Source organism: Tupaia chinensis, unplaced genomic scaffold (genome assembly GCF_000334495.1).
Source record: "Tupaia chinensis unplaced genomic scaffold, TupChi_1.0 Scaffold000489_1, whole genome shotgun sequence".
Lineage (NCBI taxonomy): Eukaryota > Metazoa > Chordata > Mammalia > Scandentia > Tupaiidae > Tupaia > Tupaia belangeri.
The window spans coordinates 3,104,109-3,120,554 of record NW_006160001.1 but is presented as its reverse complement, the minus strand read 5'-3'; the positions used below and the strand labels follow the sequence as shown (position 1 = coordinate 3,120,554).

General features: G+C 38.6%; 1 protein-coding gene across 1 annotated transcript in view; it reads left to right on the top strand.

Annotated features, from left to right (window-relative positions):
• Positions 1 to 16,446, top strand: part of WDR70 (WD repeat domain 70) — a 263,224-nt gene that overhangs the window by 6,595 nt on the left and 240,183 nt on the right. The window contains exons 4-5 of the mRNA XM_006156313.3: positions 4,560 to 4,680; positions 6,645 to 6,843. Of these exons, the coding sequence (XP_006156375.1) occupies positions 4,560 to 4,680; positions 6,645 to 6,843 (320 nt within the window). The remainder of the gene's footprint in view (positions 1 to 4,559; positions 4,681 to 6,644; positions 6,844 to 16,446) is intronic.

The following is a 16,446-nucleotide window of genomic DNA, read 5'->3' as shown; positions in this document are numbered from 1 at the left end:
ATTTTCTCTTCTACATCTGAGATTCTATTTTCTGAATGATCTAGTCTGCTTTTAATACTTTAAAGGGAGCTTTTGACTTCTTGTATTATAGACTTCATCTCTCACAGTTCCGTTTGAGTCTTTTGTAAAGTGTGTAATTCCTCTTTTAGATCTTGCAAGAATTTCCTCATCTCCTGGAACTCGTCAACTTCTTTCTCCTTTCTCTTTAGCAGTTCATTATCTCTCTTCTCTTCCATCTCTGTTAGCTTCGACATTATGAATGCTCTAAATTCCTTATCAGACATTTCCATGATTTTCACTGAACTCCTTGTGGATGAAGAAGAGTTACTCTTTTCCCTTGGAGGAGAGGTATTTTCTCGTTTTCCCATATTTCTCGTGATCTGACGGTGATTTCTTTTCATCTGATGGATGGTGTGTTTCTTTCAAATTCTTGAAGTTCAGCTGCTAACTCGTTTGTTGGAGGCTGAATTCTCAGTAGAAAATCTTCATTCCGTGAAAAATCTAGTTCGCTGGCTCCATTCGGAACCTTCTTCTGAAGGCCCGGCTTCTTCTGCCGGTAGCTCGTTTGTTGGAGGCTGAGTTATCAGTAGAAAATCTTCATTCCCTGAAACTGACGGTGATTTCTTTTCATCTGATGGATGGTGTGTTTCTTTCAAATTCTTGAAGTTCAGCTGCTAACTCGTTTGTTGGAGGCTGAATTCTCAGTAGAAAATCTTCATTCCGTGAAAAATCTAGTTCGCTGGCTCCATGCGGAACCTTCTTCTGAAGGCCCGGCTTCTTCTGCCGCTAGCTCGTTTGTTGGAGGCTGAGTTATCAGTAGAAAATCTTCATTCCCTGAAAAATCTAGTTCGCTGGAGCCATGTGGAACCTTCTTCTGAAGGCCCAGCTTCTTCCACTTCACCAGCTTTAAGGTTTTTGGCTTGTTCTAAGCTGACTGTCTCATGATCTTAAGTTGTCACAAGTTTTCATTTCTATGTGTGGATGACCATAGCCATAGCCAGAGGGAGTGCTTTAGTCTTGTTTCTTTCTGTTTAGGAGTAAGAAAATCTTAAGTGTACATCCTGTAGACGCCCCTTAATGTCTTAATAGCCAGTGTTGTACGGCACATCATTCCTAAAACAGCCATTGCTAAGGCAGTCCGTCTTTACTTGGAACCAAGCTTCCCCCACTCATAGTAGGGAGGAGCCAGCATCTCCTACCTGGAGAAAATTGTGATTTTCATAGCATGGGAAAAAGGGAGAATGGCAGTTGACATGGCAGCTGATAGTGTCTTCCTGGTATCCTTTCCTAAGTGAGGACAGACTTGGCCCTTAGACCTGATGGAGAAGCTGAACTTAGAATGTAAATGTTCCCCAGTCCCATCCCCAGGGTGTGGAGGGATTGGCTGAAAAAGCAGGGTGAGTATAGGAGCCAAGCAGACCCACTCTTAAATCTGGACACTCAATTTTTCCAACCTCCTCTATCATCAGGAGTATGGAATTACTGACTCCTGACTGACATGGGCCAGTGGAGAGCAGAAGAAAATCTGGAGTGTGGTATTTACCTTATCATCTCCTGGACAGTTTTATCTTGTGTGTTTGACGTGGAAAACTTGTGGCTTATTTCTAATACTCCATGTCCTAGCAACAAAAGATGTTATGGAATACAATATACCAAATTACAATTGTGCTTTGCTACTACTTAACTATGAGTATATTTTATTAATAAATGAAGGAAAAAAAATTAAAGATAATCTGAGGTTATTGAGGATGTTGACAGTTGAGAACCAAACTATTTATATAATTATTTTCTTTCCTATGTACATCCTCCCCGCCACCCCCCGTTGTAGAGTAAGGTTATCAGCGGAAAAAAATAAAATATTTGAGATAATTTTGTAAGTAATTGTAAATCTGGTATCCCCTAAACCTGATGTCCCCTACAAATATGTACAATTATTACATATCAATAAACAAAACAAAAACCTAATGTGGTGGAAATTTTTTTTATGATTTTACTAGTTTGAGCAAAACTTCAGTGTAGGAGATTCAGAATGAATGTAATGCTGAAATAGAAGTTTAAGACATTAAAAATATTACCCCAAATCTTACCTTTGAATACTTTCTCTTTTTTAAAATTTTATTTATTCATTTACTTATTTTATTTTGACCAGAGAGACACACAGAGAGAGGGAGAGAGAGAAAGTGAGAAAGCAAGCCACCAGGTCCAGGACTTGAACCATAGTCAGCTGTGTAGAATGTCCAGCGTCCTAACTACCACACCACCTGCTGGTTCTCATGAATACTTTCTTTTTACATAATCACCTATATTTTTTTCCTAAGGTATTAATGGTTCCCATGCTGTTAACATGTAACTTTGCTTAGGTCATCTTTTAGTATCTTCCTAGAGTTATTATTACTTCTTTTGAGAGCTTTTTGGTATAGAGCATGTGTGTTTGCCAAAGAGACAGACACAGAGAGAGAAAAAGCTAGAATTCTCCCCCCGGGGGGATGGCCACACCTTAAACCTTTCTCCTCCATTCCCCTCTTAGATTTTGGGCATGCATGCACACATGCCAGGTGTGAGTTTCAAGCCACTGGGTCCAGGACTCAACCACAGTCAGCCTTGTGGGAGTGCAGCACCTTAACCACTATGCCACCTGCTACTCCCAGATTTATGCATTTTTCATCACTATTTTTATTGGTGATATATTATGTACGTGTATGGTGATTTTGTTAAATGGTAGTCATTTAGGATAATATTTTTATCTTTAAACTTGACAATAAAATACATAACACACAATATCTGCTTTCTTAACCATTTTTTAGAAAATTTATTCATAGATCCTTTTTTTCTTCTGATTTTCCTAGAAGCTGTGTGCACTGCTGAGAGAGAGAGAGAGAGAGAGAGAGAGAGAGAAAGAGATTGTGAGAGGGAAAGTGAGAAAGTACCCCCTGTAGATAATGGTCATGCCATAGTCCTCTTCTCTCTCCTTTCGGGATTTTTGGGCATGCAGTCATATGCGTCCAGTGTGTTTCTCAAGTTGCATCTGGGACTTGAACTGCATAGTCAGCCATGTGGGATCCAGCTTCCTTAACCATTATGCCATGAGTTGACCTCATCTTAATCACATTTTTTTTGTGTGTGTGTGTGTGTGTGAATTTTTTTTTTTCTTTTTGTTTTTTTTTTTTGCCATAAGATGTTTCTCCTGGGTAGAAATAACAGAGAGATAGAGGGGGAAATTGAGAAATCACTGCCCAGAGAGTATAGCCATACCACAATCCCTTCTCTTCCATTCTCCTGGGATTTGGGGCATGCATGCACTTGCACATGGGGTGATTTTCAGGCTGCTATGTCAGGGACTTCAACTGCTTTTGGTCATGTGGCAATCCAGTGCCTTAAACCACTATGCCACCTGCTGGTCTTCCAATCTTAAGCATTTTTAAATACACAGCATTGTACAACCATTACTACCATCCATCTCCATAACTCTGTTCGTCTTGTTAAACTGAAACTGTGCCCATTAAACAACTCCTCATTCTCCCTTGTCCTCAGCTCTTGACAGCTCCCATTCTATTTTCTGTGATTTTGACTGTTCTGGGTTTCTTCATGTTAAGCGGCATTGTACAGTTTTTGTCTTCTTGTTAACTGGTTTACTTCATTTAACAAACTGTCCTTGAGGTTTTATCTAGAGTGTAATGTTTCAGAATTTCCTTCCTTTTTAAGGCTGAATACTATTCTATAGTATAGATATACCAAACTTTGCTTATCCATTCATCCACAGACAGACTCTTGGTTCATTTAGCAATTGTGAGTAATGGTGATATCTCTTTGAAACCTAACTTTCCATTTTATTTGGTATATATACCCAGAAGTGGAATTACTTTACATTATATGGTAATTCTATGTTTTTTCCTATAATTATTTAATTTTATAAAATTTATTATTTATTATAAATAATAATTTATAATAAATTATAAGTTATTATAATAAAGAACTAGAGAGAGAGAGAGAGGGAGAGAGAAAGGGAAAGTGAGAAAGCAAGCCACCAGGTCTGGGACTCAAACTGTGGTCGGCCATGTGAGAGTCTAGCACTTTAACCACCACACCACCTACTGGGCCCGGTAATTCTATGTTTATCTTTTTCCTAATTAAAAAAAAAAAAGGATTAACCACAAGGGAGTATGTGCGCTCACCAGGGAGAGGCAGAGGGAGCGAGAGAGCAGGAGAAAGCACCCCACAATGGGTCATGGACATATTACCATTTCTTCTCTAGTTGTCTATCCCATTAGGCTTTTGGGCATGGATACACACATACCTGGTGGGGCTGAGATTTGTACTGTGCCATCAGCCATGTAGGATCCAGTTCCCTTAAGCAGTCTGTCATGGGTCCAGTGTTATGTTTAAACTTTTGAGGCATTGTCATACTGTTTTCCACAGCAACTATACCAGAGGATGATAATTGTTGCTGTTAGCAATAACACTCTTAAATTATATCTTTGTGACTATGTTAATTTTTGGCCTTTCTAATCTTGACAGACTTTGAAATTTAACTGTTGGGAAAAATTTTTTAACTTTTGCAGAAGCAAGAGAAAAAGAAGAAGAAATGAACAGAGAGAAAGAGTTAAGAAGACAAAATGAAGATATTGAACCAACATCCTCAGGCTCAAGTGCAGTTAGAGATTGTTCAAAATCTTCTTCCAGGTACCTGCTTTCTCAAAAAGATTATATTAAACTATCATTTTCTAAATTTTCATAGGATATTTATGGTCTTTTATATTTCCAAAAAGTTTTTTATGATTTTTTTATTTCTGTAAAGAATGCCTTTTTGTTGTTGTTTTTAAAGACAAGGACTTGCTACTTGTCATAATCCTTTTGCCTCAGTCTATTGAGTACCTGGAACTATCAGAGTTTTTAGGGTTGACTGAGAATGGAGCCCAGTTCTCCACTATGGTTTCAGCCTGCTGTGGTAGTGTCAATTAGCTCATGACTGGGCTGCCGGTAGTGTTTTGATTGGGTTGACATTGATTCTGTAGATCACTTTGGGTAGTATAGATTTTTAAAAATTTTCTTAAGTGATTTTTTTGGCTTAGAGCATGTGCACTTAGAGAGAGAAACAGAGAGAGAGAGAAAGTGAGAGGGAAAGTGAGAAATCACTCCCCAAGGGAGATGGCCATGCCGAAAATACCTTCTCTTCCATTATCCTCCCAGGATCTTAGGCATGATGCACATGTCCCCGACATGATTTTCAGACAGCTGGGTCTGGGACTCGAACCACAGTTGGCCATGTGGGAGTCCAGCAATGTAACTGCTATGCCATCTGCTGGGTCTCAGTATAAATATTTTAATACTACTACTTCTTTCAATGCATACAAGTGAGTATGCTGGCCATGTTGCAGTCCTTTCTCCTCTCCATTTTTCTATTTTTGTTTCTTTTCTTCAATTTCTTTCATCAGTGCTTTATAGTTTTCCTTATAAAGATCTTTTACCTTCTTTATTAAATTTGTTCTAGGTGTGTTGTTATTATTGGGTTGTCGGAAAAGTCATGATGTATTTCTCTATGCAAAAATGCTTCATGACTTTCTAAAAACCTATTATTATTTTTTTGGTCGCTTTTGTAAATAGGATTGCTTTCTGATTTCTTCTTTAGTTTCTTTGTTGTGTGTAAGAACACTACTAATTTATGAATGTTGATTTTGAATCTGTAACATTTTTTAATTCATTTATCAGTTCTAAGAGACTTTTCTACATGTATATATATCATATGGAAACAGGGACAATCAGACTTCCTCTTTTCCAATTTCGATGCCCTTAATTTCTTTGTTGTCTAATTATTCTAGATAATAAGACATAGTGTTGTGTTCAATAAGAGTATAGAAAGTGGACATCATTCCAGTTCTTACAGGAAAATCTTTTAACATTTTTCCATTTAGTATGTTGTTAGCAGTGGGTCTGTCATTTATGATCTTTATTACATTGAGATATGTGTCTTTGTTTGTTTGTTTGCTATAGAGTATGTGTGCTCACTGAAGACAGACCAAGGGGGAAAGTGAGAAAGCACCCCCCAAGGAGGATGACCATGCTGCAGTCCCTTCTCCATTCTCCTCTCAGGGTTTTGGGCATGATGGCATAATGGTTACATTGCTCAACTCCCACATGAGTGTAGTTTGAGTCCTGGGCTTGGTGGCTTAAAACTCACGCTAGAGGCATGTGTGTGCATGGTCAAAATTCCGAGAAGAGAATGGATGAGAAGGAATTATGGCATGGCCATTCCCTTTGGGGGATGATTTCTTGCTTCCTGTCTCTCTGCCTCTGGCAAGTGCAAGCATCTTATTGCAAAAAAAACTTTACATAAAAATAAAAATTAAAAAAGAAAAAAACATAATAAGGGCTTAGCTAGAGTAGTACATATTGGTAAATGCTGCTACTCTCAGGCTGCAACCACATGGGAGGGCTGGGCCTGGTGGCTCACCTGTGGTCTCAGTTACTTGGAAGGTTGAAGGAGGAGGAGGATGCCTGTAAGACACTGTCTTAAAATGAGAACAATAACATAAAAAGCTCTTTGGTCATTTAAAGGAGGGGCAGTGTGTCCTGAAAAATCAATTACATCTCCAGAGTAGGTTCTTTATTATAATGGGAGCAAAGAGTGTCTGTTTTTGTATTTTCAGAGAGTCAAGCAGCAGTGGAAGTGAAGAGAATTCTGATTCTTCAGATGATGAACTAATCGGTCCTCCTTTACCTCCTAAAATGGTAGAAGATCCAGTTAATTTTATGGAGACAGATATCCTTGGTCCTTTACCTCCACCTCTTCGTGAAGAAGTAGAAGAAGATGATGATGATGATGGAGAAGATTCAGAAGAGGAGGAGGTAAGTATTTCAGTGGTAATTTAAGAATCCAGTGGAGTAATTTATTTATTTTTTTTAAGAATTGTTTTATTTAACATTATTTATTTATTTATTTTAGTTTGACCTGAAAGGGACAGAGAGAGAAAGAGAGAAAGTGAGAAAGCAAGCTGCCAGGTCTGGGACTCGAACTACGGTCAGCCATGTGGGAGTTCAGTTACCTTAACCACCATGCTGCCTACTGGCCCCAAGTGCAATAATATCTTAAAAGTAGTATAGAAATTAGATCCTGTGAGACTGTTATTCATAAATGAAGCAGATTTTAAAAATGAAAAAAAATCTGCATTTACTGCTGACAGCCCTTGTTGAAAAACTTCAGGAGAAAAAAACCCACACAGAACTCTAAAATAAATTGATGGCAGGAAGCAGTGTGATCAAAAGAATTAATATATTGGGACCAGCAGATGACATAATGGTTAAGTTGCTGGACTTCCACATAGTCAACCGGGGTTCAAGTTGTGGACCCGGTCACATGTACGTGTGTGCCCAAAATCCTGAGAGGAGAATGGAGGAGAAGGGATTGTGGCATAGCCATCCCCTCTGGAAGGTGATTTCTCACTTTCTTTCTCTCTGTCTCTCTGGTGAGCACATGCACTCTATAGCAAAATTCTCTGTAAAAAAAATTAACATATTAACAAATTATTATTTTTTTTAAAGAATGATTTAATTTAACTTTATTTATTTTAATTTGACTGGAGTGAGAGAGAGAAAGAGGGAAAATGAGAAAGCAAGCCTCCACGTCTGGCACTCCGTCCACGGTCAGCCATGTGGGAATCCAGGGTCCTTAACCACTATATCGGCCATGTGGGAGTCCAGGGCCATTAACCACCATGCCACCTGCCTGCCCCAACAAATTATTATTATTATTATTAAAAAACAAATTTTTTCTTTTTTTAGAGTTTTTTTGCTATAGGGCACATGTGCACTTGCCAGAAAGATAGACAGAAAGGGAGAAATCACCCTCCAGGGGGGATGGCCATGCTGCAGTCCTTTCTCCTCTCAGGATCTTGGACACACATGCACACATGCCCGGCGTGAGTTTAAGCCACCAGGTCCAGGACTCTAACTGCAGTCAACTACATGAGAGTTCAGAAACATAGCCATTTTGCTAACTGCTGGTCCCTGCAACAAATTATTAATAGACAAAATGTTTTGTTAAACATACATGTGTATTGGATGTAAATTTTTTTTTTTTTTTGGGAGAGCTTTTTGCTATAGGGCGAGTGCGCTTGCCAGACAGAGAGAGAAAGACATAGAGACAGAAAGCGAGAAATCACCCCCCCAGGGGGGATGGCCACGCCGCAATCCCTTCTCCTCCGTTATCCTCTTGGGATCTTGGGCACGCATGCACACACGCCCGGTGTGAGTTCAAGCCACCGGGTCTGGGACTTGAACCGCAGTCAACTACGTGGGAGTCCAGTGACATAGCCATTATGCTAACTGCTGGTCCCTGGATGTAAATGTTAATAAATAAATAATAAAATAAATTTTGGAGGGCTTTAGAAACAAAGTGGGTCCTCGATTTTTGTCAACAATGAAGTGAAAGATGGGAGAGTGGAATTAGTTCATTTGTTTTGAGGTCCTTATATTATTTTGGAGAAGGTTATAGATACTAATTTAAATGCCATATGCAAGTTACAGTTTTAAAAGTAACTAGTCAAAAACTAGAGATAAAATAGGACAAGGAAAAAATGGTAAAGAAAACCATTGGTGTACTTGGTGTGTTTGACACCTTGAGGAAATCATTTCTTTTTATTGTTTTTCTAGAAATTTTTGCTACAGGGCACATGTGCTTGCCAGAGACACAGAAAGCAAGAAATCACCCCAGGGGGCAATGCCCATGTCCTAATTCCTTCTCCTCTAATCATCTCTCATGATTTTAGGCTCGCATGCACATGCACCCAGCTTGAGTTTTAAGCTGCCATGTCCAGGATTTGAACTGCAGTTGGCTATGTGGGAGTCTAGCGACATAACCATTCCACTATCCGCTGGTCCCAGGAGGTATATTTTTTTAATACCTCCCTTCTCTATGTAACAAATTACTTTCAGTAATAATTTAAAAATAAAATGAAGAATATAACGGTCACATAAGAAAGAGCTTTTTGTAAATCTGTCGGTAACTGTCAAAGCTACAGGCTCAATTCTCAGAGAATCTACTTATTCACAGCCCTTCAGAGTATATAATGGTTACAGTTTAATATGTATAACTCAAGACAGGGGGCTGGCCCCAGAAGCCTAGTAGTTTAAGGAGCTGGATCCCACATGCCTAAACTCGTGGTTCGAATTCCAGCCCAAATGGCTTTAAAAATACACCTAGTACATGTGCGTGCATAACCAAAATCCCAACAGGACAGAGCAATGAATGAGAAGCCATCTGCCTTCTCCCTTTCCCTCTCTCTTTCTTGCAAGTGCACAAGCCCTCTAGCAAGGTAAAAAAAAATAAAAAAGACAAGATAGGCACTAAAAAGATATAAAAATGGAGTTGAAAAGACCAGGTGTTTATAGCCTCTCCCATGTCATTTTAAGAAGCAATTATACACTATCAAAGAAATGATGCTTCCCATATTATGGAAAAAATACTCTTCTGTAAAATACTTACCAAAACATAGGCCAGAAGAGAGAGAGAGTATGCACAAAGTTAGTATTTGTCAAGCGAAGTAAAGTATTTTTGGGTTTTTTAATTGAAAAGTTTATTTTGTGACATTTGAATATGTTTTTTCTTTATGACTTATCAATCCTTAGTTTTTACATGGCAGATGGAAATAGGGATAGAATAGTAAACAATAGTTAACAAAGGAAATGTGAGCATAGAAATGTAAGTAAACATCTTCTGAAAGAACAATTATATGTGCCTTGTTCTGACCTTATCATTTAGTTACAAAAAAGTTTATTATAAGAGTTTAATATTATTTAGGATGTTTTTTCATAATTTAATATCAATATTATATTAGTTTAATAATGGTAGTCTCATTCTCAAGGTAGAATGAGATTGATTAATTCATGTAATTGTACAAATTATAACTATTTATGATCCTACGAGGCAAATGAGTCAAAAAAAAGTTGTAGTTACCTCTCCTTAAATACGTCTCAAGCGGCAGCCCGTGGTGTGATAGTTAAGGTGATTGGATCCCTCATGGCCAACTATGTGCTTTCAGTCCTGGGTGCAGTGACTTGAAAAATACTCCAGGCACATGTGTGTACATACGTGCCCAAAATCCAGAAAGGGGAGAGAAATAGAGGAGAATGGATTGAGGTGTAACCATTCTCCATGGAGGAGGTACTTTCTCACTTTCCCACTCTGTTTCCTTTTAGGAAGCACACATGCCCTCTGGCCAAAAAAAAAAAAAAAATCTCAAAATACTTTTTTTTTTCCCCTAGTTTTGCTATAGGGTGCTTGTGTTTGCAAGACACACACACACACACACACACACACACACACACACAGAGAGAGAGAGAGAGAGAGAGAGAGAATGAACATGAGAGATCATCCTTTGAGGGTAGATGGCTACACCACAATCCCTTCTCTATTCTCCTTTGGGTATTTTGGGCACACATGCATACATGTCTGGTGTGTATTTCTTTTTTTTTTTGAGAGATTTTTGCTATCGGATGCGTGCATTTGCCAGAAAGACAGAGAGAGACAGAAAGACAACGAGAAATCACCCCCCAGGGGGTATGGCCACGCTGCCATCCCTCCTCCTCCACTCTCCTCTTGGGATCTTGGGCACGCACGCACACGTGCCTGGCATGAGTTGAAACCACCGGATCTGGGACTTGAACCATGGTAGACTATGTGGGACTCCAGCGACATAGCCATTACGCTAACTGCTGGTCCCGTCTGGCATGTTTTTCAAGCTGCTGGGTCTGGGACTCGAACAGCACAATCAGCCATGTGAGATCCAGCTGGCTTAACCACCACACCACTGCTGGCCCAATCAAAATACTTAAAAAAAAAAAAAAAGATTGAAAAGATTGTTTTTATCGAGGTGTAATTTAATGTAGTAATTGCCCAGATCTTTAGGGTTCAGTTTGATGAGTTTTGACAACTATATACGTCTTGTGTAACCAGTACCTTAAATAAGGCACAGATTTCCATCATTCATAGTTCCTTGTACCTCCTACCGGTCATAATACTTTTTTTTGTTTTTTGCCTTAGGGCGCATGTGCTTGCCAGAAAGAGATAGAGACAGAGAGAGGAATCAACCTCTAGAAGGGAACGCCCCAGTCCCTTTTCCTCTTCTCAGAATTTTGGGCACACATGCACAGATGCGCCTGGTGTGATTTTCAAGCTGGCAGATCCAGGACTTGAACTGTGGTTAGCCATGTAGGAAACCACTGCCTTAACCATGATGTCACCTGCTGGCCCCAGTCACAGTATTTTTTAAAAATGATATTTTGGGCCAGCAGGTGGCGTGGTGGTTAAGGATGCTGAACTCCCACAGAGTTGACTGTGGTTACAGACCCAAAGTTGGCGTCTTGCTTTCTCACTTTCCCTCTCTTCAGTGCTCTATCTCCCTCTGGTCCAATAAAAAGGAATGAATGAATAAATGTTAGATAAAATAATTATTTAAAAAAGTTGATTTTTTGAGGGCTATCAGGTTGTGTGGTGGTTGAGGCACTGGACTCCCACATGGCTAACTGGTTCGAGTCCTGGACCTGAAGGCTTGATTTCTCACTTTCCCTCTCTCCGTTTCTCTCTGGAGAGTGTGTGTACCCTGAAGCAAATTAAATGATAATGATAAATAAAATTAAATAAATAATTCTAAAAAAAGAAATATTAATGTGTATCATGATTTGTTTTGATGAGACACTTGCTTTTTACTCATTCTTTATTTCATTCTATTTGTCTTCCATGTTTATGACATCATTTTTCTTTTCTTTTTTTGAGAGTTTTTTGCTATAGGGCTTGTGCGCTCACCAGAAAGACAGGGAGACAGAAAGCGAGAAATCACACCCCAGGGGGGTGGCCACATCGCAATCCCTTCTTCTCCATTCTCCTCTCAGGATCTTGGGCACGCATGCACACGCGCCTGGCGTTAGTTTAAGCCACCTGGTTCAGGACTCGAACTGTGGTGAACTACCTGGGAGTCTAGTGACGTAGCCATTACACCAACTGCTGGTTCCTATAACATCATTTTTCAAATAGAGTGCAAGTGAAAATGACATGCTGCAATTCCTGAACTTTGTCAAAGTCTACATCAGTTGTTACATATTCAGAATATTAAATATTTGAAGGTTTATTGTCTCACTTGGAACTGAATAAGTAAATAAACATTAAGATGAGGAGGGTAAAAAAGAGATAAAAAATAATTGTTGAATTGTTTCCATTACTCTAGTGTTTTCTCAAATGTTAGGAAGGTTGTAACAATTAAATTGAGACTTCGGAATTACTGAGGAGTTTCTTTATCATTATTGTCCTGTTTCCCATTTGTACAGAAGATAAAAAATTGTATTTTTAATGACTAATTAAAGGCTCGTTGTAACAGTGACTTCTTAGTTGTGAGCACCTGTTTCCCATGAACTTCATCTGACTCCCAGGCTGGCATGTTCTGTGGTGGAGTCCCAAGTTTGGGCTACCACTATGCTTCTCTGTCCTCTGGTCCGAGGCTTCTATCCACTTGGCCTTAGTCATTACCAACCACCTGTATCAGTCAGTCTCTTTCTCTCATGCATTAAAAAGTAGAAAAACTCTCTTTTAGTTCTCAAGAGTTGATAGCACAGTGATTTGTGTAAACATGTAACCTAGTGATTGGCACATTTATAAGCACTCAAAATTGCTGGGATTTATTGTTTCATCATCATTACTAATATTTGATTAATGACCAATTAATTTTTTAAAAAATTATTTTATTTTATTTATGATCATAATTATTAATTGTTAAATTTGACCAGAAAGAGACAGAAAGAGAGGGTGGAAAAGTAGGAAAGCAAGCCTCCAGGTCTGGGACTCAAAATGTGGTCGGCCATGTGGGAGTCCAGCACCTTAATCACCATGCTATTTGCTGGTTCCGACCAATTAATTTCTTTCTTTAAAAATTTTAAAATTTATTCATTTATTTTAATTTGACCAGGGAGAGAGACACACACACAGAGAAAGGGAAAGTGAGAAAATAAGCCACCAGTTCCAGAACTCAAACCTTGGTTGACCATGTGGAAGTGTCCAATGCCTTAACCATCAATTAATTTAATGAAGAAGTTTGGTCCTTCATTATGGCCTTCTTCCATGAGTGAAAGACACACAGAGAGAAAGACAGAGAGGGAGATAGTACCACCAACAGGGTCCTAGTGCCTAGTTTCAGACAGCCTGAATGATGGACATGTGTGTTGCACACTCAGGAGATCTTTGGATGGAAACCGTCAGCTTTCCCATGTCATCCTGCCTTGCATAGTACTGTGTTTTACCACTCATCATCATTCAGCCCCATCAGTTTTTATTACATTGAAGCTGCCTGGGAAGAAAAGTTTTTAAGGACAGTGTGAGGAAACTTACTTATTTTAACTTCAGAGGAGAACTAATGTTCTTTAAAAACAGAGCAACTTAATTACACCTGCAAGATTTTGTCAGCAGAGGATGCTAGAACCTCTGTTCCAAAATCCAATGATCATGCTCTTTAGTATTTCCAAACTGCTGTGTGAATGGGTTTGCTCTTCAGAATAAACACTAGGGGGCAATAGGGCATTTTGGCAAGAATCCATTTCTTTCCATCTGTATTGCCTACAGTGGAAGGAAGATAAAGAAATTTTTATAAGTAATGTCTTCTACTAATTTGAACAAATGAGGTTGAGATTAAGATTAATACTGGAGTAATTGCTTATTTTTGAAGAATAATGCAGAAAAATCATTTATATTCTTTTATGCTTTGATGATATTGTAACAAAATATTTAAAATTTCTTATCTTAAAACTATTTAGGTAAGTAACAAGATTCCTACATAGGACAAGACTCAGTAGCAGGAATTTTAAGGATAGATTCTTCAGAATATAAGTTTTATTTTGTAAGGTGAAATGAGATTTAGTTCTCTGAACATTATTATTCTCCAAACTTTAAAAAACCCTCAAGTTTCTTCTTAGCAGGTGGTTAAGAAACCCAAGCTCCTTGCCTTGGTCCCTGAGGCACTAATGACTTGGCCTCTGCAAATCTCTCTGATTTCATCCTCTTCTACTCCCCATCTTGCTCTTCTCTAGTCATGCTGATCTTTCTGCTTTTCTTTGAACAACTATTCTTACTCTCAGGAGAGCCTTTCTATTTTCTCTTCTCTATGTGGTGTAATACCCAGAGGTTCATGTGACTTCCTCATTTTGTTCAGATCTTTGCTTAAGTGTTACCGTTTCTTTCTTATCTATTTATTTATTTTTAAGTGTTACCTTTTCTGACTGCCTCATATAAGTGCCCTTTGCCCATCCTACTGTTTTTCCTGTCGCTGCTGTATGGAACTTACCATTATCTGACTTTTCTTTTTTTTTAAAGCAATTTTATGATTTTTTTTCCTCATCATGTGTATACAGATATCCCCAAATCCAAAAATGCCCCGAAATATGAAACATTACTGATTCCAAACGTTTCAGACCAGGGATACTCAACCTGTTTGAGTTTTTATTAAGTGAATGGTCGAAAGAATTGAAAGTAAAATATTTTGTTACCTATCAGTTTTAGAAAATTGAATTGTAATATAAGAGTTTAGCTAAGTAAGATTCCAACATTTTCTAGTCAAATTTCTTAGAGTATAGAAATTATCTTAAGATGCAAAATGTAGCTTAGGCAGTATGCTATCAAGGTATAATAGTGTTGCTGAAATTGTGTTGTAGCAGAGCAACTATCTCTTGAAACCTTTGCCTGTCAGTCTTTAATGTGCATTCAGATCTCTTGGAGGCCTTCTTTAAAAAGTGGACTCTCTCTCTCTCTCCAGAGAGCTCATGTGCCCTCTACCAAAAATCTCTCTCTCTCTCTCTCTTTTCTTTTTTTTGAGAGGTTTTTGCTATAGGGTGCATGTGCTCACCAGAAAGACAGAGACAGAGAGACAGAAAGTGAGAAATCACGCCATGCCACAATCCCTTCTCCATTCTCCTCTTGTGATCTTGGGCACGTGTGCACATGCACCCGGTGTGAGTTTAAGCCACTGGGTCCAGGACTCAAACTGTGGTCGACTGCATGGGAGTCCAGCAACATAGCCATTACACCAACTGCTAGTCCCTAAAAATCTCTCTGGAAAAAAAAAAGCCATAAATGAGAAACAAATTACCACTGTAAATGATAGGAACATTGTCTTTGAGAGATCAGTATTTGATAACAAATTATCTGCTCTCTAATCATATAAGAAACTTAACCATTAATTTTGTTTAAATTAACCTTGAAAAATATTTTAGTCAAATGCTGTAGAAAACTTTCTAAAGAAGATTCCTCATGGCTCCTGCAAACTGGGCGGGAGAGGCGAGGCCTTCAGAAGAAGATTCCTCATGGCTCCTGCGAACTAGGTATTTCAGGGCACCAGAGAAATGAAGATTTTCTACTGATAATTCAGCCTCCAGGAAGCAAGCTTGCGTGATTGAACTTCAAGAATTAGAAAGAAACACACCATCAATCAGATGACAAGAAATCACCGCAGGACCACAAGAAATATGGGAAAGCAAGAAAATACCTCTCCTCCAAGGGAAAAGAATAACTCTTCTCATCCACAAGCAGTTCGGTGAAAATCATGGAAATGTCTGATAAAGAATTTAGAGCATTCATAATGGCAAAGCTAACAGAGGTGGAAGAGAAGAGAGACAATGAACTGCTAAAGAGAAAGAAAGAAGTTGATGAGTTACAGGAGGTGAGGAAATTCTTGCAAGATCTAAAAGAGGAATTACACACTTTACAAAAGAATCAAACGGAACTGTTAGAAATGAAGTCTATAATGCAGGAAATCAAAATCTCTCTTGAAAGTATTAAAAGCAGACTAGATCATACAGAAAATAGAATCTCAGACGTAGAAGAGAAAATTGCTAGCCTAGAAAAATCTACCATGAAGACTGAAAAAATAGCCCCAAAATTTGAGAATAATATGTGAGAAGTACTAGATACCATCAAACGTCCAACCATCTGGATAATTGGCATTCCAGAAGGTGAAGAAACCCATAAGGGCATTGATAATCTATTCCATGAAATCCTGCAAGAAAACTTTCCAACCTAGAGAGGCATTCAAAGATCCAGTCGCAAGAAATACAGAAGACCCCAAATAGAATCAACCCAAGAAGATCTTCTCCAAGACACATTATAGCCAGGTTTACCAAAGCCACAAAGACAAGATACTAAGATTGGCAAGAGAAAAACATCAAGTTACCTACAAAGGACATCCCATCCGGCTAACAGCAGATCTCTCATCGGAAACAATGTGAGCAAGGAAAGAATGGGAAAATATATTTGAAGTTTTAAGGAAAAAGCAATTTCAACCAAGAATACTGTATCCAGCAAGATTATCCTTCACATGAGAAGAAAAGACAAGAACATTCTCAGATAAACAAAACCTAAAAGAATTTACCAATACCAGACCAGATCTCCAAGAAGTTCTCAAGGGAGTGCTCTACCAG